Source organism: Narcine bancroftii, chromosome 1 (assembly GCF_036971445.1).
Source record: "Narcine bancroftii isolate sNarBan1 chromosome 1, sNarBan1.hap1, whole genome shotgun sequence".
NCBI classification, from domain to species: Eukaryota; Metazoa; Chordata; class Chondrichthyes; order Torpediniformes; family Narcinidae; genus Narcine; species Narcine bancroftii.
Window position 1 is genome coordinate 113689413 of NC_091469.1, and position 24910 is coordinate 113714322.

A 24910-nucleotide genomic window follows, 5' to 3' on the forward strand; every position below is an offset into this window, starting at 1 on the left:
GGATCGCAGAGAAATCTTGTTTATGGAGATCCGGGTAGCAATCTGCCGTAGTGATGTTGTTCAGACACCGATAGTCCCCACAAGGTCTCCACCCTCCAGAAGCCTTAGGTACCATATGCAATGGTGATGCCCAAGGGCTGTCGGAGCAGCGAACAATCCCCATTTCCTCCATGCATCAGAATTTGTCTTGAGCCAACTATAGTTTATCCAGAGGGCAGCCTGCGTACTCGTGCATGCAGGGGACATCCATGAGTCAGGATGTGGTGCTGCACTCCATGCTTTGGTTGGGCTGTTGTGAACTGTGGAGTAATAATGCTGGGGAATTCCACGAGGATTCTGGTGTATTCATTGTCTGAGAGCATCACAGAGTCAAGATGAGGTGCGGGCAACGCCGCGGGGTGCAGGGCGAGGAACAGAAAAGTCTTTGAATTATCTAGGCAACGACTTTTGAGATCTAGAAGGCAGAGTGGTTGCAAAAAATCAGCTCCCAGGAGTAGCTGTGATACATCAGCAATGGTGAAGGTCCAGCTGAACTGCAACATAGCAGTGATCTGGCGCAGCCTTAGTCTGCTTGAACCAGATCTGCAGCTGTCAGGTCCAAAATACTGGAAGTTTGAGCATAATAGCATTCTGTGCATCCATAGTGAGGTCCAAAATATTGAGGTCACCAATGTGGTGAATCACCACTGTAGTGAGTGGTGAAGCAACAAAGAACACCAGGGACACTATAAGTTGATGAGCTGACAGTTTAATGGCATTCTTACATTCGTTTAAAATATCCCAGATTCACGCAATCCCTGTGTCACGTGACTCCTGGAAATGATGCGGCTTCCAGAAGCCTTTGCGTCATTAGTTCCCAGGAAACTCCCAGGCTCCTGGTTTTCTTTATTCCCCCTCAAAAGCATTCTCACTTTATCTACTTTAAGTGGTCTCAAAATTTTATTCTATGATAGCCTTTTGCACTTTGATATGTTGCAGAAACCGATTGCTTTGAAGACTTATTCAAAATATGTTTTGCATATTGCCTTGAAAGAAACTACCATTGAAATCACATCGACATTCCAATCTGTCCCATTCCTTTGCCCACCCATCCTCACGGTTTGGTAAAAGTTTCTATTGCAAATCTCAAGTCTTTAATCCTGGAGCTGGAAGTCGTTGATACTGATCAGTAAACAGAAGTACGTAAACTCATTTCTGGGTGAATGAGTACTTGTTAAATAATCTTGTTTCAATCCTGAGATCCAGTTTTCTTGGCTTGCCTGAAATAAATGCCAATAATTCCGTATCTCCTCCAAATTACCATTCTATACTCCCAGACTTATAGAAATATTAACTTTGTTTCTCACTGTAGTTGCTGCCAAACCTGTTGAATCTTCCCATTATTTCTTGTCAGCAAGCAAATAGGCATTAAAGGAGTACTCAGTCTTGTAGATGTTTCCATTATATTTTAATCAGTATATTTCAGGTGTTTGTTTCACTTTCCCCAAAACCATTAATGATTACTAAGACAATATTGATTTTTGTTGTATACTTGATTCATATAAATGTTGTAAATTACAGAAAGAAAGAAAAAATGACCCGTTGGGCTCGTGCTAATAACATCCATGGAAAGAAACTCTCAGAAGCAACACCATGGAGTCAGATGAAGCAGTATGGTGGCCCAAGTATGGCACAACGAAACAACAAAAGGGTTAAAAGCAAGTTATCCAAGCATGGAAACAGGCCACAAAAATGTAAAATGAAGGAAAGTGACTGGTACAACAAGAAAAAAGAATATCAGAATGAGGATGTTAATGGATTTATGGACTACTTGGAAAAAAAGGGTCAAATTCTCCACAATGGAAAATTGTTGTCAGTGGATAATGAAAAGATAAGTAGTGATACAGATCACGTGAGAAAGGACCAGAGAAGGGAGACTAGAAGATTGAAAAGGCAAACACAGAAAAAAAATGCCATGGTAATGTTTTAAGTGTTAACATAAAATAAGGTTAAAGACTGCAGTAAGAATATTGTCCGAATTGTCATTCACTCCTGTACAACAATGAGCGAAATGATGTGTGAATGTGCAAATCTGGCTAAATTTTCTTCCAACTTAAGAATTAAGATGGAAAATTAACATTTCATAAATATGATTCAATTGACTTTTTATTCTGATCTTTATTGGTATGTCCCATTGCAAACAAGACCTCTGTGTGCACACACAAAAGCACTCAGAATGTAAATACAGCATTCACAGAATAGTTATTCCCACATCAGATTAAAAATTGAAGTGTTTCTGTTCATCCAAGGAAGTGCGGAGCTTCCTGGAGGGTAGACATGAGATGCCTTCTTGAACCATGGCATTGCATGTGGTGAAAGCACTGCCACTAGGTTGTTAGGTTGAAAGGTGTGAAACTTATTGAAGGAATATATTTCCAAGGCAAAATACTATCGACTTTTCCTCAAAGTTTCCATAGAGTTGGATTAAAGGGGAAATTGAGGTGATTGTCCTTTACATTCAGGCAACACTTCAAGTGTGAAAGTAAGGACTGATGTCCATGCACATCAAATGAATAACCTCCAATAGTTTCCCTTGCACAAAATTAGTAGAGGAATGGGATTGTTGTCTGAGCCAGCATAGACTTGACTGACCCTGCATTGCCATCCTGTGATTGGAGAAGAAAGGTAACCAGTATAAATAGGAGAGTGAAAGGGGTGAGACTAGAGCAAGTAGATGATAAGCCTGCCTTCTCCTCTGCTTCCAACAATTACCAAGCTGTCTGTTTCCCCACCCCACTCCCCGACTAACTTTATCTGCCCATCATCCTTCACCTTTCTTCACATCACTAATTTCATTGACCCTCTCATCCCTCTTGCTTGTATGAGTTATCTCCCTTCTCAAATCTCAGTCCCGATCCAAGGTCTTCACTCGAAATCTCAGCATTTCCTCTCTCTCCATAAATGTTACCTGACCCACTGTTTCTCCAGCTGTTTGTTCTTAGCTCCAAACATTAAATACATCCTTTGTGAATACTTCCTTTGGTCTGTAAGAGGACCTACTCCTTCCCTAGCTGCCCTCCTGCTCCTGATATGCTAATAGAATGTTGTGGGATTAATTTACATCGCAAGTATATTTTTTGGCCAAGTTTTGTTGTTAACAAGTTCTCTTTTATGCATTTTATATTCTTCAATTAACTCCCTCAATCCCCTTTACCAATGTCATGCATTTTCTTTCCTGATCAAGCCTTCAATATTGCAGCTCCACTATGCTTGAACCCAAATATTTAATCAGAATGCACATTCAGCTTGACAAATATTTTTTGGAGCCTGTCAGGCTCTTGTCTGGTAGTCTGCTCTTTTGCTTAATTGCAGTTATTTCTAAAGTTGTCCATTAATATCTGTGTTTTTGTCCTGACTGACTAATTCAGTCAATCCAACAGTCAATCCAATAGTCTTTTTTTAACTATAGAAGGGGGAAAGAGTTTACTTTAGCAACATTTTGAATAATTAGGATACCAAAGTTAACTAAATCTTTGATTTGTAGTGGTGTACAAGTTATTGCTCTGTGAAATTTTGGGTGGGAGTTGAGGGCTGCTGCTTTGATTCAGAAAATATTCATCCCAGAAAGGCTTAATAATTATGCAAAACTCCATGAAATTTTGTTTTTAAAAAAAAAAATGATTTTTTTCTTCATTTGCTTGGTAAGATATGTTTCCACTGCAGAAAAGCTGGGCACGGAATGGAAGAATGCCCTGAGATGGACAAAGATGAAGAGATGGGAAGTGGTATCTGTTACCGGTGTGGATCCACAGAACATGAGATCCAGAAATGCAGAGCGAAGGTTGATCCTGCATTAGGTAAATCAAATTTTAAAATTTTTATACATTTGCATTCAAATTTAAAAGAGTATTAAAAATTGCTTGTTGTGCACCACCAGTTTAAAAGGGTAATTAATTCATAGCCTATCCCGAGAATTATTTCTTGATTTTTCATGGTTATGTATCCAAAGTTTTCCACTTGGATAGGAATAACAAATATTGTGTAGTCAGTTCTGTAACAAATAGCAGTGGTCCCAGAAGTAATCCTAATGCACACTACTAGGCATAGATTTCCAATCCCAATAGCGATTCACCACCATCACTCTCTGTCTTCCATTACCAAATCAATTTTGCATCCACTTTGCCTTCAATTCTGTGAGTTCTAATCTTTTGGACCAGTTTTCTATGTAGGACACCTTGTCAAAGGCATGACAGAAGTTCATGTAAACCATACTGCCCTCTTTGATATACTTGGTTATCTCTTTTTTAAAAAATATCAGCTACATTACATGTCACACCAATAAATCCAAGCTGACTGCTCTAAATCAATTTCTGCCCTTTCAAGTATAGATTGATCCCACACTCAAAGTTAAACCAGGACCGGATGTACACAGTGAATAGTGAGGCCTTGTGGATTATTGTCGAACAGACATGTAAATTGCAAAATTCAATTGATCTTATTTGCCTGCGTTATTTCTTTGCTCTCCTAATTTCTTTTTTAATCACCTTCCCTGCACACTCTCTACTTCTGAAGGTCTTCCCTTATTCTCAGTTCTACTATATACTTCCTTTATTTTTCTTTATGGAACCTTTGATAATATGTCTTGACATTCAAGGTTATGTTGACATGTTGTTCTTGCCCCAGAGTAGGAACATGTTGGCCTCAAACTTTCACTATTTCTCAAATGCATCCATATCCTGCAAGTAGCTATTTCAGATATCTTTCCCATTGAAATCTGCCTTTCCCTGGAGTGTGGAAATTAATTTCATTTTATACTACCCATTGTTTTGCTAACCCAACAGCTGCAGGATTAGAGCTTCTGTCATTGCCTCAGATATCCACATAGAATGCTGTCAACAACCAGTTTTTTGATGAGGTGATCAAGAGGATTGACAAAGGTAGGGGAGTAGACATTGTTTGCGTAAACCTTAGTAAGGCTTTTGATAAAGTCCTACATGGAAGATGAGAACATGTTGGATCCAGGATGAGTTTTTAGACATTAGCACAGTGACAGGACCTTTTGGTTCATGAGTCCCTGCTGCCCAATTATCATAAATATTCGTATATAATGCATTCCATGTATCATGCAACCCCCCCCCCATTTTTGAGGGGAAAAGGGGGAAAAATTTTACCCCTGTGTATAATACGACCCCCCCTCCCCTCACCCGCCTGTCACGCTGGCGTCTCTCACTACCCCCTCCCCTCACCCGCCTGAGTCGTGCTGGCGTCTCTCACTACCCGCTACCCCCACCCGCCTGAGTCACGCTGGCGTCTCTCACTACCCCCTCCCCTCACCCGCCTGAGTTGCGCTGGCGTCTCTCACTACCCCCTCACCCACCTGAGTCGCGCTGGCGTCTCTCCGGCCTGAGTCACGAGTTGCAGAAAAATAAAATAAAATTTAACTCCTGTGTATGATGCAACCGCACCCCCCCCCCCCGCCCTAGTTTTGAGGGGAAAGGGGGGGAAAATTTTTTTGCATTATACTCGAATATTTACGGTTCATCCAATTGACCTACAACCCCTAGTATGTTTTGAATTGTGGGAGGAAACCTACACAGACAGTGCAGGATTCTAAATCTGGCTCTGATTGCTGGCGCTGTAGCAACATTGCACTAACCACTATGTTAAGGGTGCTGCCCAGTTAGCAAAATGAATGCAAAATCCCATCTTTCCGCTTCTTCATTTAGGTTATTTATAAACGCAAAGAGCAGGGGCCCCAGAATTGATTTTTGTGGAACTCCACTAGTTACTGACCTCTAAGCAGGATCTACTCCATCCACGACTACTCTCTCTGCTTTCTACAGGTGTCAATTCTGAATCTACACGGTCCAAGTTCCATGGATCCCTTGCCTCATGACTTTCTGAACGAGTCTTTCATGGGGGACCTTGTCAATTGCCTTACTAAAATCTATGTACACCATATCTAGTGCTCTCTCTTCATCAGTTTCCTTTGTTAATTTCTCAAAAAACTCATTTAGGCTCGTGAGACACAACACCTTCGCCTCACAAAACCATGGCTGTACTTCTGCAAGTGCTCAGAGCCTGCACTTAAGAATCCTCTCCTTTAAATTGCCGAGTCTCACTGACCTGTAAGTCCCATATTTGCCATTCTCCAATCCTCTGGCATCTCCCTTGTAGCCAAGAAGGACACGAAGATCATTGCCAATGCCCCTCCTATCTCTTTCCTCCCTTCTCACAGCAATCTGGAGTAAATCTTGTCCAGCCCTGTATCATATTCTAATGATTTGCAGGAGAATGTGGGTGTTTTGATTCTTAAATTTCTAGAAAACAGGAAAATTAGTACTATGGTAGACAGTGAAGAATGTTAACTAAAGTTACAGAAAGATATAGATCAACCAGGAAGAGTGTACTAGGGAATGGCAGAATTTAACTCAGACAAGTGGAAAGTGATGGAATATAGGAGTTGGGAGGTGATGTCGAGACTGTATAAGACGTTGGTGCGGCCTAATTTGGAGTTCTGTGTGCAGTTCTGGTCACCTAATTATAGGAAGGATATAAACAGAGTGGAGAGAGTGCAGAGAAGGTTTACCAGAATGTTACCTGGGTTTAAGCATCTAGAGTATAGGGAGAGATTGGACAGATTAGGTCTTTATTCTTTAGAGCGTAGAAGGTTGAGAGGGGATTTGATAGAAGTATTTAAGATTATGAAAGGGATAGACAGAGTGGATGTGGATAGACTATTTCCGTTAAGAGGAGGAAAGATTAAAACAAGAGGACATGAGTTAAGAATTAAGGGGCAGAGGTTTAGAGGTAACATGAGGGGGAACTTCTTTACTCAGAGAGTGGTAGCCGTGTGGAATGAGCTTCCGGGAGAAATAGTGGCGGCGGAGTCAATTGTATTATTTAAGAAAAGGTTGGACAGGAGAAGAAGATGAAGGGTTATGGGCATTGTGCAGGGAGGTGGGACTAGAGAGGGGTGTTTGGTTCGGTGCGGACTAGAAGGGCCTAATGGCCTGTTTCCGTGCTGTAATTGTTATGTTTTTATTATACATGCATTTATATAGGATAAATGCATTTGGTGATGGGTTCCAGGGAGTGTTGTTGAACAGACAGACCTACTAGCCTGAATACACCTGAGATTGTCTGATGTCAGAAGCTAAGCAGGCAGTACTTGGAGGGAAGACCACCTAGGAATACCAGGTGCTGTAGGTTTCTGTGTGGACAAATTGGCGACTCTTTGTCTGCGTTACGGTAGGCAAAAGTTTTTTTTTAAATTTCATGTATGTTACATTCTAAATGTAGTAGTATGTGCCAATAATGGAACTTATCCCTTTACCTTGGGTTCAAGTGAATAGTTCCCAAAAAGTGGGAAGGCATGATAAAGAAGGCAGAGAGCATGTTTGCCTTTATAAGATGAGACAGTAAATCTAGAAGTTAGGCTTCATATTACAGTTGTACAAAATGTTAGTTAGGCTACACTTGAGAATATTTTGTCCAGTTCTGGTCAGCACTCTATACTAAGGGATGCTTAAGCTATAGAAAGTGCAGAAGAGGTTTACAAGGATGTTAACTTGATTGGCGGGCTTAAGTTACATGGACAGATTGGATAAGCTGATCTATTTTCTCTGGAGCTGTATAAAATTATGACAATAGAGAGAGGGTAGGTAGCCATCTTCCACTACTCCCTGCAAATGAAAGTTAATCAACATCACAGCAGCGGGTTGGAGTCAGGGAGTGAATTGTTTCTGACGTGCCTTCTACTCTGGTCCAAACAGAAATTGTCACATCAGTCATTGGAATACTTAAAGACTGGCTTAATGACTATGTACTTGAAAACCAGCTAATTTGTTCTAATTCTGTACCATGCTGAAATAATTTCTATGTTTCTAAAAAAATTTACAGGAGAATTTCCATTTGCTAAATGTTTTATATGTGGTGAAACTGGACACCTTTCAAGATCCTGTCCAGACAACCCAAAGGGACTATATGCAAAGGGTAAGTATAGTTTTTAAAGTGCTGAGTGTGATACATATCTACAGTTCAGTTTAACATATCTTAAATGTCATAAAATGATATTTTCGTGCAGATTCATTTTTGTTTAGTTGGTTGCTTTAGAATGTGATAAAGGTTCCAGCAATGCAAACAAATGTACTTCATGCAACCCACCTTGTGAATGTTAACAAAGTCAATGTTAAGGACAGTAGTTTCAAGTAGCATCTTCTTGAGGAGCCACACAGAAATAACTGATGAGGCATATCAGCATCTGAAAGAAAGTTGGAACAGGAATTTATTGCTGCAGTATTGATTTTTTTTTTAAAAATTCCATATGTATGTCCTTGGACTGTTGCCCGAGAGGCATTTTCATGAACAGTCAAAAAAATCCAAAAAAGTGGCTACTGGAATAGTAGTTGCACAAGTTATTATCTTTAAAAAAAAAAATCCTTAGATTCTGGGCCAGTGCCAGAAAATTGGAAAACTACCAATGTAATGTACCTATTCAAAAATGGAGGAAGACAAAGAGCAGATAGTTAGACTGATTAGTCCAATAACTATTATTGAAAAAAAGGTTAGAATTGTTTCTTTAAACATGAACAGATTTGCAGAGGATGCAAATACAGATGGGAAGGCAAGTTGTAAGTAGGATATTAGCAATATTTAGTGTTAAAACATTTACCAACTTTTTGCAGTTATAATGTGAGAAAAGGTGAAGTTCATTTTGGAAGAACAAAAAGCAGGGTGTTATTAAAATGGAGGAAACTTGCAGTAATCTGCAACAAAAAGGGGTTTGGAGATACTTAGAGATGAAACACAGAAAACTTAACCCACCAGTGGATTCTCCCTCTATCAGTCTCCACCTCTCACACCTTTTGCACTGCCATTGAAAGATGAGAATTAACCTCCTTTTATCCACTTCACTTACCTGTGTGAATGCAATGAACACGAGGTGGGGGTCATTTTCATCCCAGTAATTACCCAGCAAGGCAGGTAGTATCAGAGCAGATGCATTTCACATCAGCTCCTGACCCAGCTTTTCTTGGTTCAGTGTAAATGACCCGACCTGGCTTTAAACACGAGTTGTTCACAGGACAGTTAAGTGGGATCTCTATGTAAAAGGGATTCTTGTGTCCTATGTTCTGTCACCTCTAGGCCCCTATTGCAGTTTCTTTCCCCTTTATATGTGCAATTTTACTTGTTCTATCTTGGTCTTGGTAAAGGGGTTCAACTTGAAACACTGGCTGACCATTTCTCCCCATATAGATGTTGTCTGATCTACAGAGTTTCTCCAGCAAATCTTAGACTACATTTAATGTCAGATCCTGAAAGTGAAAGGACCCAAGCCTCTGTTCCTTTATCATGTCAAAACAAACAAAATTGTTAACAATTTTGGATCACACAGCACCAATGTGTGTCCTTACCTTTCTATCTGCTTTGCTTTCCTGTGAGTTATTTAAAATTGTGAAACTCCCAAGAAAACGGTTTAGAAAATAATTTGGTTATAAGAGTTGAGGTGTTTAATGATAAATGAGGCGGAATGGTTAGTGTAGCACTTAGTGCAACGCCTTTGTCGCACCAGCGATCGGACCAGGGTTCGATTCCCGCGCAGTCTGTAAGGAGTTTGTATGTTCCTCTCATGTCTGTGTGGGTTTTCCCTAGGGACTCTGATTTCCTTCCACTGTTCGAAACATACCAGGGTGTAAGGTTAATTGGGTGTAAATTATGTGGCACAGACTTGTGGACTGTTACCATGCAGTATGTCTAAATAATTTTTTAAAAATTAACACATCTCTATTTGAAGTTGCTGATTTCAGGCATAATTTGAAAGGGGCAATTCCAAAGAGGTGTTATTTTTTCAGCTTCACCCCTTATCCAAACCTGACTGGATACTTTGCAAAAGAAAAATATGATCCTTGGATTGAAAGTTGAAAACTTTGAACGTCAGACTTATTCAAGATTAAATTGAGCAAACCACTGATTTAGCAGTCACATTTTTCATTGTTATTTTGAGATGCAGGAGGTGATCTGGAGTGAGCACTTCTCTGAAGTAAGATTAAGTTGTTTAGGTGCTTAATGATTGTTCCCTGAGATGCATTGATTCCTAAGATCTGTGTCACTATTCCTCATGGAGCTCATCAGTAAGGTTTATTTGTCTTCAGTTTTCAGATTTATGGTCAGAATAACACAAGACATCACATACAACCTTGAGATTCCTTTTTCCTGTGGACTCAGCCGAATTACCACTAATTGGTAGTTCAAAAAATAAACTGTACACATTGTAAACATGTAAACAAATAAAAGAACTGTAAATAGATAATGAATACAAACAAACTTGTGTTAATTGACTTCAGCTTTGCATTTAATTAAGTCATATTTCCCCCCCCCCCCCAAGGCTGATGAAGAAGCTATCCTCGCTGGAACTCAATACCCCTCTGGACTTCCTAATGGAAAGACTAGTCTATGCAGATTGGCAGCAGAATGTCAAACACCGTCACACTATTCACTGGCACACCTCAGGGCTGTGTGGCTCCTATATATACTACTGACCCATGACTGCAAAGTCTCAACCTGGACAAGACAAAGGAGATGATTGTAGACATCAGGAGGACCAGGGATAAACACCCACCACTACACATGAATAGATCCCTAGTAGAGAAAGTAGAGAGCACCAAGTTCCTCAGTCCACTTAAGTAGTGACATATCCTGGACACACAGCATCTCCTCACTGATCAAGAAGGTGCAACTGCACTTCCTGAGAAGACTGAGGCAGGCAAGACTGCCAACCACCATCCTGTTAGCTTTCTACAGCAGCTCTATCACGAACGTCCTGGCTGGCTGCATCACAGTATGGTTCAGTTGCTGTAGAGCAGTGGTTCTCAACCTTTTTCCAATCACATACCACTTTTAAGTGTGCCCTTTGTTCTAGCTGCTCTGTGATCAGTAAGGAATAATTTAAGGTGGTATGTGGTTGGAAAGAAAAAATTTGAAAACCACTGTTTAAATCGTACCTAATCGACTCGTCATGTGCACGGTTTCATAACTCCAAAGAAAATAGGCCAATGACAATTTTTCTCAAGCAAAATATTTCAGTAACAATTGGGTCTAGAGCAGTGATTCTCAACTTTCCCTTCCCACCCACATACCACCTTAAGCAATCCCTTGCTAATCACAGAGCACCGATGGCATAGGGAATACTTAAAGTGGTATGTGAGTGGAAAGAAAACGGTTGAGAACCATTGCTATAGAGCATAGGATTAGAAGTCATTCCATAGGACTATAAGAGGACAAAAGAGGATTACTAGGGTCTCCCTCCTCCTCCCCCATTCCCCCCCAGCCTACTGGGATCATTGTGTAAAGAGGGCTTACAAAATCATTAAGGACTCCTACCAGCCCACACACAGCATCTTCCAACTAATCACTGGGGAAGAGATACAGGAGTTCCAGAGCCAGAACCACTAGGCTGAGAAACAGCTTCTTCCCACGGACATTGAGATTGCTGAATGACTGATGAGCTCATACAAAACCCTCTGAAACTGCTATTTATTTAACATTATTTATTTTTTATGTACACTGCATATAAATTGCTTGTCAGTATCTGACTCACTAATTAAAAATGGAAGTAGCAGTCTTTAATAATTTTTACACAGTATTCTCGGGATTTTTATGTAACAGCGTTCGAAATGCTGGCATTGGTCATTCACAAAGGAACAACCAAAACCTGCAAATCTCCATTTCACTCCACCATTTTATACAGCATACTGGCATTGCAGTATGTAAAGAGGCAGGACGTGCAATGCCACTGCGTCCACGTGGACTGTGACATATAACATACATGGGACGTGCAGTGCAACTGCGCTAGCCGCCTCCTCCTTCTCCTCAGCGTTCTCCATTCCAGCCCTTCTGAGAGATATTCATCTAATGCACGTCCTTTGAGTTGCTCCTTTCAGTTTCTAACTCCACATTGAAAACCTTTCCTTGTTTACTCTATTTTACTTAGCCGATCTTTTTATCACACTCCGTCTTTTTCTTTCACCCTCTGCTGGTCCTTTTATTTGTGCCAACTGAAACAACAGAAGTGCTAGGAATAAATGCTCACTTCTTGCAAAGAAATGGGGTAATAAGCTCAAAGATTTCGGCACTGAGAAGGATCGGAAGTCAGGGTATCTTTCATGATATTGGCAAGACTGGTAATACCCAGACAGTGAAACAAAATTTTGTTCATCGAATATCACACCCGTTGATTCATCCAGTTCTGCGAGCTTCCTTGAGGAACTGTCCCCGTTTATCAGCTCTTGGGGTTTATTTCGTCAAAGAATTATTAAATTAGAATCAGAATTTATTGTTGTGAACAAGTCGTGAAATTCAGTGTTTGCTGCAGCATCACAGTCCAAACATTCATATTATGAACCATCTTACAGAATTACTATGAAAAATGTGCATGAAAAGTAAGGCAATGTCTTTGGTTCATTGATTAATCAGGAATCTGATGGCATTGGGAAGTAGCTGTCCTTGTGCCATTGAGTGCTTGTCTTTAGGCTCCTATACCTTTTTCCTGATGGTAGCAGAACAAAGAGGGCATGGCCCAGGTGGTGGGGCCTTTGAGGATAGAGGCTGCTTTTTTAAGTCACTGCCTCATGTAGATGCCCTCGATGGAGTGAAGTCTGGTGCCTGTGACGTCGCAGGCCAAGTTAATAACTCTCTGGAGTTTATTATTGCCCTGAGAGTTGGCACCTCCATAGCAGCCACTGATGCCACCAGCCAGAATGCTCTCCATGTTACACCTGTAAAAGTTTACGAGAGTCTTCAGTGAGATACTAAATCTCCTCAGACACCTCACAAAGTATAGCTGCTGGAGAGCCTTCTTCATGATTGCATCAACATGGAGACTTCAGAACAGAACCTTGAAGATGTTGACACCCAGGAATTTGAAGTTCTTGACCTTCTCCATTATTGAGCCCTTGATGAGGGCCGGGATGTGTTCTCTAACTTCCTCCTAGAGTCCACAATCATCTACTTGGATTTGCTAACGTTGAGCGCAAAGTTCTTGTCATTACACCATTCAACGAGCTGATCTATCTCCCTCCTGTACACTTCCTTATTGCCGTTTGTGATTCTGCTGACACTGTGGTGTCATTGACAAACTTGTAGATAGCATTGGAATTGATCCTGGCCACACAGTCATAGGTGTATAATGAGTAGAGCAGTGGGCTAAGCACATATCCTTGGGGTATGCCTGTGTTGATAATCAGTGAGGAAGAGACATTGTTTCAAATTTGTACTGACTGGTCTTCCGATGAGAAAGTCAGTGATCCAGTTGCGGGGTGGGGAGGTGGGTACAGAGGCCTAGAATTTGTAGCTTCTTGACCAACACTGAGGGAATAATGTATTAAATAGAAATATAGAGAAACTTCTGCCCATCGCGGCCATGAATTCTGATGCAGTGCTGACATTTGGGATCCTGACTTCCCAGAAATGTTGAGAGTAGGCAACAGGTGGCTTTAGACAAGCAAGCAGTATTTTGAACACCAATGAAGCAAGGAGGAAGGACATGATTCAGATCCCTCGGTGACCAGTGTCATTGGCAAAATGTTCAGATCCTCTGCTCGTCTGAAGATTGCGTATTTTACATTTCCTTTCTTTGTACCTCATTGTGGTTTTAATGAGGTGTCTCCTTGATTGGGACATACTTTGCTTTCCTCTTTGCCCAACACATTGGTTCTGACCCTCGTCTGTCTGATGTCCCAATTAATGTCTGTTAAACATTAACCATTTTTAACATTTCCCCTTGGCTGGGTGATGAGCGGTGGCATTTGAGACACCCAGTCACAGCAAATGAAATGAGTGACCACTTGCCAATCCACATGTATTAACCATTAAACACAACCACATAAGGATTTACCTAATGACGGCGTCTAAAGAGGGGCAGGGCTGCGTCAACATCGACTGCGACATCGAACTCCTTAGTCAAGTTGATCCCAGAATGCCTACAGTGCAGTTCACCCCAATTCCAGTTCTGTGCTTTTTACGCAGCACATGTTCCGGAAAAAAGGGAATAATTTCCTGGAATGAAGTGGCTGTGTAAAAAGCATATTTGATATTGTTTCCCCATGGACTAGATTGTGAGCTGGTGTTTAGCTTAATGAATAAGTCTACACTCAGTGTTGAAGAGCAATTGGTCAGGTTTACTTAGCAAAATGTGCAGAATAGCAGAGGACATCACGTAAAAAATTTTCAAATAGGAAAATTGCAGATGTAGTTAGGTCTGTTGAACAGGAAGCTCTGAATACTGTTGAAGCAGCAAGATTAAGATACTGCAGAGCTGTAAGAAACTATCTTATTTTTGACTGGCAATATTAGACAATATAGCTGCTTGTTATTGTGTGAAGATTAATTCTATGGATTGAATTACAGTTGCTAAGACCCTGTATAAAATCCTCCCAAAATCTGCAAGCCTTTGCTTACCTGTTCGAATATTCATTTCTGTGCCCAGTGTCATTTTCTGTTAGCTAAAACCCCTTGGAGCATTATAGCACATTTACAACCAAACATAAACCCAGTGTCACATTTTCATTCCTGTTTTCGTGTTCATTAATTTGATATATAACAACTGAACTTGGTTTCATGCTCACTCTGCCTTCAGCGAGGTTGAAGCAGGTGTGAAAGGCTTCAGTAACCCCATACACTGAACTCCCCTTTGTGACCTCTTTTATTTTATGAAATAAGCCCCGGTTGCCTCTGGCCTCCCATGAGAAGTTTCTTCAGTATTCAAGAGGCAGAGTCTCAACTTGAAGTATCAACAGTTCCTTTTTATCCCTACAAATGCTGCTCATCCACCAGTTCCTTTACCCGTTTCCTTTTCCTTGTGGTCTTTTTCTGCCTTCCCTATTGTTAGGTCTGCTTTGTTCATGAATGAGTGAGACAAACACCAGGCTGAGTCGAAATCAGGGTTCTTTGTTCTTTATTACCGGATTGTAACACTTGCGACTAAACATGTTAGTCGGAGAATGCATTCTGCCGTTATCAGCAAAATGGTGATTTTTTATACCCTTGGATATGTGCTTAGAACATCATCATATCATTACTTGTCCAATGACTAAAACTGTTGCTATCCTTTCCCTGCTAGCTTCCTGCCTCTCAATCCATCAATGTCTCTCTTATCTTGTAAGTACAAGGATGCATTTACATCTTGTTACAACCCTGTACATTCCCATCTCATGATGTTTTACCTAACAGGAGTACAAGGACACCTCCCCTTCTTGTTACTGCCCTGTACAGGGTAACTCCCTACACATTCCCATCTCATGATGTTTTACCTTACAATATCCTGATTTGCTTTTGACATTCTGATATGAAAAGATTGGTCAAAGAGATTATGTTGGATCCAAAACACTGAAAGTTTGCTTTCCCATTTTCTTTCCATTCACCCCCGCCCCCCCAACTCCTGTTCTTCAACTATGCCCTGCTAATATTAATTTAGCCCCTCCAGCATCCCACAACTTTCTCATGAACGTTTTTGCGGCTGAACTTAGTCCACTTCTCGGGCAGTATTTAAAAATGGGATCAGCGATATTGATTTCCCCATTCTCATGTACTTCCAATCCAGAAACCCTCTAGCTATCCGCAACTATTTTAATTGTGTGTTGATAAATTGAAGATCAAACGTTGGAGACAACTTCATTATATATTGCTCAACAGAATGCATGCTACATTTTTCTGTGGGTCCAATCTTTTTAAACCAGCAATGTAAATGTTCATGTTTGTAAATTAACCTTATCTTAACATATGCGTCTTTATGCCCAGAAATGTTTATAAGGGTAGCATAGTAGTACATCAGTATCAACAACCTGAGATTTTGTAACTTGAAGTGTTGTATGTGTGGAAATGGTACATTATCCCAAACACTGACTGGATTTTCCTATTTAAATGTTTTAAATTTAAATTAAATTTAGACATACAGCATGGTAACAGGCATTTTCGGCCCACGAGCTAGTGCCACCCAATTATACCCAATTAACCTACAACCCCTGGAATGTTTTGAATGATGGAAGGAAACCGGAGCTCCTGGGGACAACACAGGGATAATGTACAAACTCCTTAGAGACAGCACGGTATTCAAAACACTGTTCCAATCGCTAGCGCTGTAACAGCGTTTTGCTAACCGTACTGCCCAATTAACCTACAACCTTTAATGCATTTTAAACAGTGGGAGGAAACTGGTGCATCCGACAGAAACCAATGCATACACGGGGAGAATATACAAACTTCTTACAAACAATGCGGGATTTGAGTCCTGATCGCTCGTACTGTGACAGCGCTGCTCTAATCGCTACACTAACCATGCCACTCCATTGAGCTCTGTTTTTTCACCTCCATTACAAAGATATGCTGGTAGGTTAATTGGCTAATATAAATTACCCCTTGTGTAGGTAAGTAGCGAAAGATTCAAAAGGAACATGAGAAACAGATGAAAGGGAATAAATTACAGGGCAGCAGGTAAATAAAATAGGGTAATAGGATTGATGAAGTTACTGTGCCGGGAGCATGCATGAACCCAATGGGACATTGCCTCTTGTGCCATAATAAGTAACTATGTTAAGCCTGTGATAACAGAGGTGTTAGTTATGTTCCATTAAATATCATTGAAAATGCTTCTATTAAATGGTGCTGTTTTACAGGACAATGTTGCAAGCTATGTGGCTCAGTGGAACACTTTCAAAAGGACTGCCCAGACCATCAGAACATGAGTAAGTAATGAATGATATTTATTTTCTCTGAATTTTGTGGTGATAAACAAGGGCACCAACCTAAAGCATAGATGTAGTTATGAGTTAATCATAAATACATGCCATTATTTTTATTATATTTACTCCTGTTCCACCAGAGCTCAATATGATTGGATATTTTATTCTTTTATTCAAACCCTCCTGGATGAGGTATGAGGTAGGGAAATGTTAGATAAGTTGTGGAGTAAGTTTACATAGGTATGCTCAACCTCATTGGTTGAGGGCCTGTAATGTGCTATTATGTTCTATGTTCTCATGCAATAAAAAAACATTCTTTTAACCTTTTTAATTACTGGCTATACATGCACTTCAACCTTAAGTTATTTACGTACAAGAATATCCAGACACCTCTGATTTTTCACCATTTAAATGGATCTGGATGGCTTAGTGCATGATACTGATGTTTGTTGATGACAGAAAGGCTGGGTGGCTGTGTGAATTGAAGAGAGTGCAGAGACAGGCTTTAGGGAATAAAAACAGGACAAAAGATTGGCAAGAGGAATGGCAGATGGAATATAATGTGGAAGGATGTGAGCTATGCCTCCTTGACAGAAAGGTGCCGTTTAAAAAAAAAAATTAGACATACAGCCCATGAGCCCATGCCACCCAATATACCAATCAGCCTACAACCCCAATAGGTTTTGAATGATGGGAGGAAACTCACTCAAACAAGGAGAGAACATACAAATTCCTTATAGACCAAGCCGGATTCAAAGCCGAGTCACTGGTGCTGGAACAGGATTGTACTAACCACTATGCTAATGGTGAAAGATCAGAGATACATGGATGTTCTTGTACATAAATCAAATAAAGTTATCACTTCTCAGCTTTTTTTATCCTGCACTCCCACCCGTATACACCTATGACTTCTTGCCTGTTGGCCTGTGCTCCTCCCCCTGCCCCTTCTTCCCTCCTCCTCCTCTCACCTTTTTAATTCGGGCACCTGCCTACTTTTGGCTCATACCTTGACAAAGGGGTTAGGCCTGTAATTTTGCTTCCTATGGATGCTGCTTGACCTGCTGAGTTTCTCCAGCACTTTTGACTATTATACTTGGATATGACACCATTACATGTACACGTTGACGTGGGGAACTGATTTATACTGAACGCTTTGTATTAATGCTTGTAGTATGTAATTAGTAAAACATTGAGTTAGTCTGCACTGATGTTGTGGCTGTCGTTATTTACAATGGTGGGGGGGTGGGGGGGGTTGCTCAAACATAACAATACTAGCTCCAGTACCTTGTGCTCTGATTTTTATTTTTATAACCTCAAGTATGGCACCAGATTGAAGACTTTTCAAAAGTCCAAGTGTACTGGCTTCATTTATTATGGTGGTTACAGCTCAAACTGTTCATACCTGATTATTTCCCTTTCATAAATTCATTTTGTCTCTACCCAAACCTAATTATCTTCTTACTGCCTTATTACTGTTTCCTTTATTATAGATTCTAGTACTGTACTTTCTGTGTTTTCTATGCTCTCCCTCCTTCCACTTTGTAGCCACCATTTTAAAATATGTGGAATTTTGGAAACTGGGTTTACAGCCACTCTTTCAAAGTCATGGGATGAAAGTCATCAGGTCCGAGAGGTTCATCAGCTTTCGGTCCTATATTTTTATCCATTACCAATAATGTACTTCATTCAGCTGCATATTCTCTTTGGACCTGTTGATGGCCCTCTATTTCTGTCAGTGTTTTTCCTTGAGTTCCATGAAGATGGTCAAAAAATTTATTTCATTTCCTTATTTCCCAATATAATTTTTCCAATCTTTTTTTCTGTAAGTTTTGCTACTTTAAAAATAAGTACAGAATATTTTACAGTATTTTTATAATTCTCACTAAATTATTGTCATATTCAAATTTCTTTATGAATTCCTTGATCTTTTTGAAACAAAGTCTGAGATCGTCAGAGCAATACGCAGAATGCTGGAGAAATTCAGTGGGTCAGCCAGCATTCATTGAAGGAGATAGACAGTCAATGTTTACAGCCAAGATCTTCATGAAAGGCGAGAAAGAGAGGAGGTGCCGAGATAAAAGGGTGAAGAAGGAGTACAAGCCGACAGTTGAATACAGGTGGTAGGGGAAAGGTAGTAAGAAGCTAGGAGGTGATAGGACAAAGAGAGCGTTAAGGAAGATGCACTCTGATAGGAGGACAGTAAATCAAGGAATGAAGGGAAGGAGATGAGGATCTATGAGAAAGATGTGTGGGTGATGGGCAGGTGGAGAAGCCAAGGGAGGGGAAAGCAAAGGAAAAGAGGAGGAATGGAGCTAGAGGGAATCAAGGAAAGAAAGTAGTGGGGGTGGAGGCAGATGGGGGAGAGAAAACTCAGAAGAAGTTACTGGAAATTGGAGGTTGATGTTGATACCATCTGGATGAAGTCTATATAAGGTGGTGTTCTTCTAATTTGCGTGTGACCTCAATATGGCAGTAAAAAAGGCCAGGGATGTGGAATTTAAATGGCTAGCCACTGGGAGATCCTGTCTGTTGCAGTGGATAGACCAAAGGTGCTCAACGAAGTGATTTGCCCCAATCTGCATCTGATTTTCTCCGATGTAGATGATGCTTCACTGGCTGCATTAGATGTAATAAATTACCCCTACAGATTCACAGATGATGTATTCCCTCACTTGTTTGGGGCCCTGATTAATAGTGAGAGAGGTGGTGTGGGTGCAGGTTTAGCACTTTGTGCAGTCGCAGGAATAAATGCCAGGAGAGGGATGAGTGGAGAAGAGAGACACGGAGAGAGCAATCTCCATGGAAAACAGAGTGGGGAGGGGAAGACGTGACAGGTGATGAGATTCTCTCGGAGCAGACAAAAATTGTGGAGAATAATTTGTTGGATGCAGAGGCTGGTAAAGTAATAGGTGAGGATGAGGGGACCTGGGTCCAGCAGTGCTGTGGGGTGGGGGGATTGGATGGGGTGAGGGCAGATGTGTGGATTGAGGAAATGCGGGTGAGAGCTGCATCGATAGCAGTGAAAGAGAAACCCTGTTTACTAAATAAGGAGGTCATCTCAATGTCCTTGTCATGGAAACAGATGGGAACAGATACAGCAGAACTGGAGGAACTGGGAAGAGGAAATAGCATCCTTACGAGAGACTGGGTGGGAAGAAGTTTAGTCCAGATAACAGTGGGAGTCGGTGGGTTTCTTAAAGACATTGGTATCTGTCTCCCTAGATCAAGACTGAGAAATTGAGGAAGTAGAGAGAGATACCATAGATGGACCAAGTAAATTAGAGGGCCTGGTCAAAATTAATGGAAAAGCTGATAAAATTGATGAGTTTATCATAGTTATAGAATACAGTACCAATGTTGCAGAAATAATTGGGGAAATGAACCTGTTTGGGGGGGGGGGGGGGTGGGCTTTGTCTCATTGAGATTCCTTATCTATATATCATAAATGATGTGGCTTGTCTGAGATCAGCACAGTGAATAGTTCTGTTCAGGATGTTGATGGGCTTGAGTTTAATATAAATGATACGATGTTGTCAGAGTAAAGTGTATGTCGTATATAATTTGGCACTTGGGACTGGAACAGTTTTACACAAATCTGAAAGAGCAACAGGAATCTTGAAACTTACAGTGGATTGTCGATAGAAAGTGTGCAAATGGAACCAACAACAAAGGAAAGCAAACCAACTTACCACCCCCACTCAAGTCCACTTCACATTTATGGTCATGTGACTCCCAATATCTCACAGGCCAATTGAGTCTGCAAGCCCACAAAGCAATACACTGCATGGGTGCTGAAGAGGACACAGAGTGTCAAGACCTGTGGATCTACCCTTGCCATGCATGTTTACTGATTACTTGTACTGTCAAAACCTTTCATGGAAATATTGAAATACATTAATTTTCAATTTAAAAAATTGAGAAAATAAGGAATACATTTATTAGCAATATTTAACTTGTGTGAAGCAATTGACACATCAATTAAAGATGAAGAAATAAGCTGCTTTCCCCTTCGCTTCCTTTTATCTGCAGGTTCGAGGCCTTAGCTGGTGTAAAGTTGAGAGGTCAGATTTGCTCATACCTGGCCTCATCTCAATAAAATGAGGAAGCATGCAATGGGTGCTGCGGGCGTCCAGGAGCAGAGCAGGAGCTTGCATGTATTTATGAATGGAAGGAGTTGTCATGTGCACTGATGCTGGCTGCACTCTTATAACATAATTGACTAGGCCATCAGCATAATGTGGCCTCATGGCATCAGGGTTTAAAAGAAAAGTCCCTAGGATCTAATGGCAAATTAAAAAAGACATAAGTATTGTGGATAAACTAGCTATAGTCTTCCAAATGTTATTGAATTTGAAACAATTCCTTTTGATTTTAGAAATTAACATGTTCCGCATGAGAAAGCAAGAAAGTGAAACCATGGTGCTCAAAATCCAATCCGTTTAATGACTATTGAATAACAATAACTTTTAAAATATTCCATAGAACTATGAACAACTGACAGAAATGATTTATTGTCTTAAAATAAATATGGGCTGTTTATTGAAAGGAGAATTGAATGCTGTGGTTTGTATGTCAGTTGGCACATTTCATTTCTGATTATTAACAACAACCTGCTCCAGTTTCCTCCCACCCTTCAAAATGTATGGCGGTTGCAGGTTAATTGGACGTATTTGGGTAGTACGGGCTTGTGGGCAGAAGGGCCTGTTATCAAGCTGTATGCCCAATAAAACATTTAATTGCACTTCAGTAAAATAACACATTCACAGAGAGTTGATTGATTGAGGGGAGATGGATCTCATTCATTTTTCAACTCTCTGAGATGCAGCAAGTTGGGGGAAATTTTGGTCACAAGTTGCAGGGGTGTGAACCAGATCCAGGAGAGTTGGATGTGAGCTAGGAATTTGAGCTTGCCGAGAAAGGATGAGGTTATTCCATGGAGAGATTAATGCGCAAGGACAAATATTAGGAAATTTGTTTGTTGAGGTGAATTGCCAAGGGAAATCAACAGCTAGCAACTCGGGAACGATCAGGCCTGGGGCAAACCAACACATGAAATGCATGTTTTGGCAAGACATAAGATAGGTACAAACATAGCAATGTACAATTTTGATGATGGATTAACAAAGAATTGGAAGTGCAACTCAGGGTCTGAGTTGTGCTTGATTTGTTTAGCCTATTTCACTTAGATTTGCTTGCAAAAGCAGATAGGATCCAGACAACAAGAACTGAGAAAAATTCTTCAATTATATAAATTTCATGCTCATACTATTTACAGCACGGAAACAAGCCCTTTAGGCCAAGTTACCGAAGTTGGTCTTATTTGCCTGCTTTTAGCCAATGTTCCCTAAATCTTTTCTATCCATATACTAGTCTAAATGTTTTTTGAACATGGCAGTTGTATCCACCTCTTCCTCTGGCAGTTTGTTCAATACACCCATGCTCTCTGTGTGAAAAAGGTGCTCCTCAGGACCCTTTCAGATCTTTACCCTCTCCTTTTAAATCTCTGCTCTGTAGTTTTTGATTCCCTTACACTGAGAAAAAGACAATGACTAGTTAGTTAATTTTTTTCCCCTCGTGATTTTACGAGGTCTCTCCTATACTCCAAGGAGAAAAATCCCAGCCTATTCAATCTTTTCTGCACCCTTTCCAACTTAGTGATGTTTTTTCTATACCTGGGTAACCAGAACTGTGAACAATACTCCAAGTATGATTTCGGCAACATCCTGCTCCTGTTGTTAGCGCCTTGACTATAAGATCGTAAGAGTAGAATTAGGCCATTGAGTCTGCTCTGCCATTCAAATCATGACGTATTTTTTCTTTAACCACATTCTCTTGCCTTCTCCCCACATAACCTTTGACACCCTTACTAATCAAGAACCTGTCAACCTCTGCTTCAAATATACCCAATGACTTGGTCTCCACATCCATCTGTGCCATTGAATACCAGAAATTGAGTAACCTCTGTCCGAAGAAATTTCTCCTCTGTCATAAAGGAACATTTCTTTATACTGAACATTTAATGCTAGACTTTCCCAATACTAAAGACGTCTTCTCTATTCCATTCTTTTTAGCCTTTCAATATTCAGTATGTTGATGAGATCTCTCTCATCCTCCTGATGAACTCTAGCGAGTACAGGCCTGGAGCTCCTGGCCAATGAATTCTTCTCAGAATCAGAATTTATTGTCATAAACATAGCACAAAATTTGTTGTTTTGCAGCAGTATCACACAATGCAAACATTTATATAAACCACCTTACATAATTTTTTAAAAGTGCAAGATAAAGAAAAAGACAATGTCCGTGGTTCATTTTTCATTCAAGAATCTGATAACAGAGGGGAAGAAGCTGTCCTTGTGCTGCTGAGTGCTCCTCTTCAGGCTCCTGTACCTTTTTCCCGATGGTAGCAGAGTGAAGAGGGCATGCCTGAATCGTAGAGGTCCTTGAGGATAGAGGCTGCTTGCTTAAGACATGGCCTCCTGTAGATGTCCTCAGTGGAGTGAAGACTGGTGCCCCTGATGTTGCTGGCCAAGTTAACATGCCTGTGGAGTTTTTTTTTGTCCTGAACATTGGCCCCTCCATACCAGACAGAGATGCAACCAGCCAGAATGCTCTCTTCACCCTATCTATGCCACCACTTTCAGGGAAATATGTACTGGAGTCCACTTAGTTGCATTACTTTGCTCTATATTTTTATTGGATGGAATTTAGTCTCCCCAAATTAAATATTGCTAAAAACACACTCTTACTCTGTACCATTATCAAGGTTTTAAAAAAAAAATCTTTGTTAGAAAGTACAAAGGACAGCATTCTTTCAGAGACTTTCCGCATCACTATAGCTGAGATTGGTGGAGGTAGAAGGAAGAAAATAAACACTTTCCAATCCCTTGTATTTTGTTATTTTGTTCTGTCTGCCTTGCTGGTTATCTTAAATAATTTCTGCAGCAATATAAAATGAAACCCTACTGGGGTAGTAGCCTATAGGAAGTGCGCAGATGGCATTTTGTATTCCGATTGCATTAGGCAATGTAAATAAGAAGGAAATCCCATATTTTAACAAATGTTAAACAAATTAACATAATAATTAAAATGGCTTGTAGAAATGTTATCTAATTTAACTTCTGATGTCATACAACAGAATTGGTGCCATTGTGTCTTCAGAGAAAACCCACACTGTTTAGCTTAAGCAAACCTGAATATAACTGGTTCTTTCATGAAATCAAAAGCAAAAAAATGCTCAAAACACTTCACAGGTTAAGGAGGGCAGAACATGCAAATTCATGAAGTTGAGTTAATTTTTACTTTGGATCACTGTGATTTGAATATTGAGTTTACCGACTGCTATAGAATTATTCTGCCCGCGTACTTTATTCCTCAAGCGGCCTCTTGTTAACATACAGAATCTGGTGCTTCTTTTCAAACATTAAAGCATTTGATTTTTTTTCCTAAACTACATTGTGTGCTCCATTTTTAATAATACTATATTTTATTTTTCAGGCAATTGTAATTTTACTGTTGGCCGATGGATACAAGGAATGAGTGCTGATTACGAAGAAACCCAAGTCATTGCAGATACTCGCCAAACTAAACATAAAGCTCCAAAGATTGTCAATTTTTAAATCAGTGACTTGAAAACTAGAATTTCATTCATCTCCCTGAAAGTCATCCAAGAAAGAAAAAGATCTGAATGTTAAGATGGGAAGAGCTACTCTAAAAATCCATTTAATTCCAGCAGATGGAGCTATTGTGTGTCAAATCCAGGATTATTGCAGCTAAAAGTGTATTCCTGTACCTGATTGTAATAAATAGTTATATGAGGTTGCCATGAGTTTTAATTTTCAACCAGAGAAGGAGTTTTGTGTTTTAATGTAACAGTTGCTTTTTATAAAGTAACTGTATATTCAGAAGCTATCTGACTACACTGGAAGATGGTTATGTGTGTGTGTCCTTTTTTTAAAGAGTAGCTTTGCCTAATTCTAACAAGCAGCCTGACCCTAATGCATCAAACCATATTAAAGGAAAGGTTAACAGTTGTAGCTGTAGTGGAATATAGACAACCAGCAGAAGATAGTACATGCAGCAATATGATTCATGACCAGATGACCATTTTTAACATAGGTTAAGGTTCAAGTATTTCATGTGCATTAATCCTCTGTTGCTTTTCTCCCAACATTCCAAAATATCCCTCAATCTACACA

The 24910-nt window shown here is 40.2% G+C and overlaps 1 protein-coding gene across 4 annotated transcripts in view; it reads left to right on the forward strand.

Moving 5' to 3' along the window:
* Nucleotides 1-24533, forward strand: part of zcchc9 (zinc finger, CCHC domain containing 9) — a 30451-nt gene extending 5918 nt beyond the window's left edge. For 3 of the 4 annotated variants that reach the window (XM_069936372.1, XM_069936376.1, XM_069936373.1), the window contains exons 2-6: nucleotides 1561-1957; nucleotides 3686-3836; nucleotides 7882-7974; nucleotides 16650-16718; nucleotides 24210-24533. In XM_069936372.1, the coding sequence (XP_069792473.1) occupies nucleotides 1574-1957; nucleotides 3686-3836; nucleotides 7882-7974; nucleotides 16650-16718; nucleotides 24210-24331 (819 nt within the window). In that variant the 5' untranslated portion in view covers nucleotides 1561-1573 and the 3' untranslated portion in view covers nucleotides 24332-24533. Of the gene's footprint in view, nucleotides 1-1560; nucleotides 1958-3685; nucleotides 3837-7881; nucleotides 7975-10133; nucleotides 10292-16649; nucleotides 16719-24209 lie in introns of those variants that run through there. The other variant, XM_069936378.1, reaches the window with a different exon arrangement.
* Nucleotides 24534-24910: the final 377 nt, after the last annotated feature.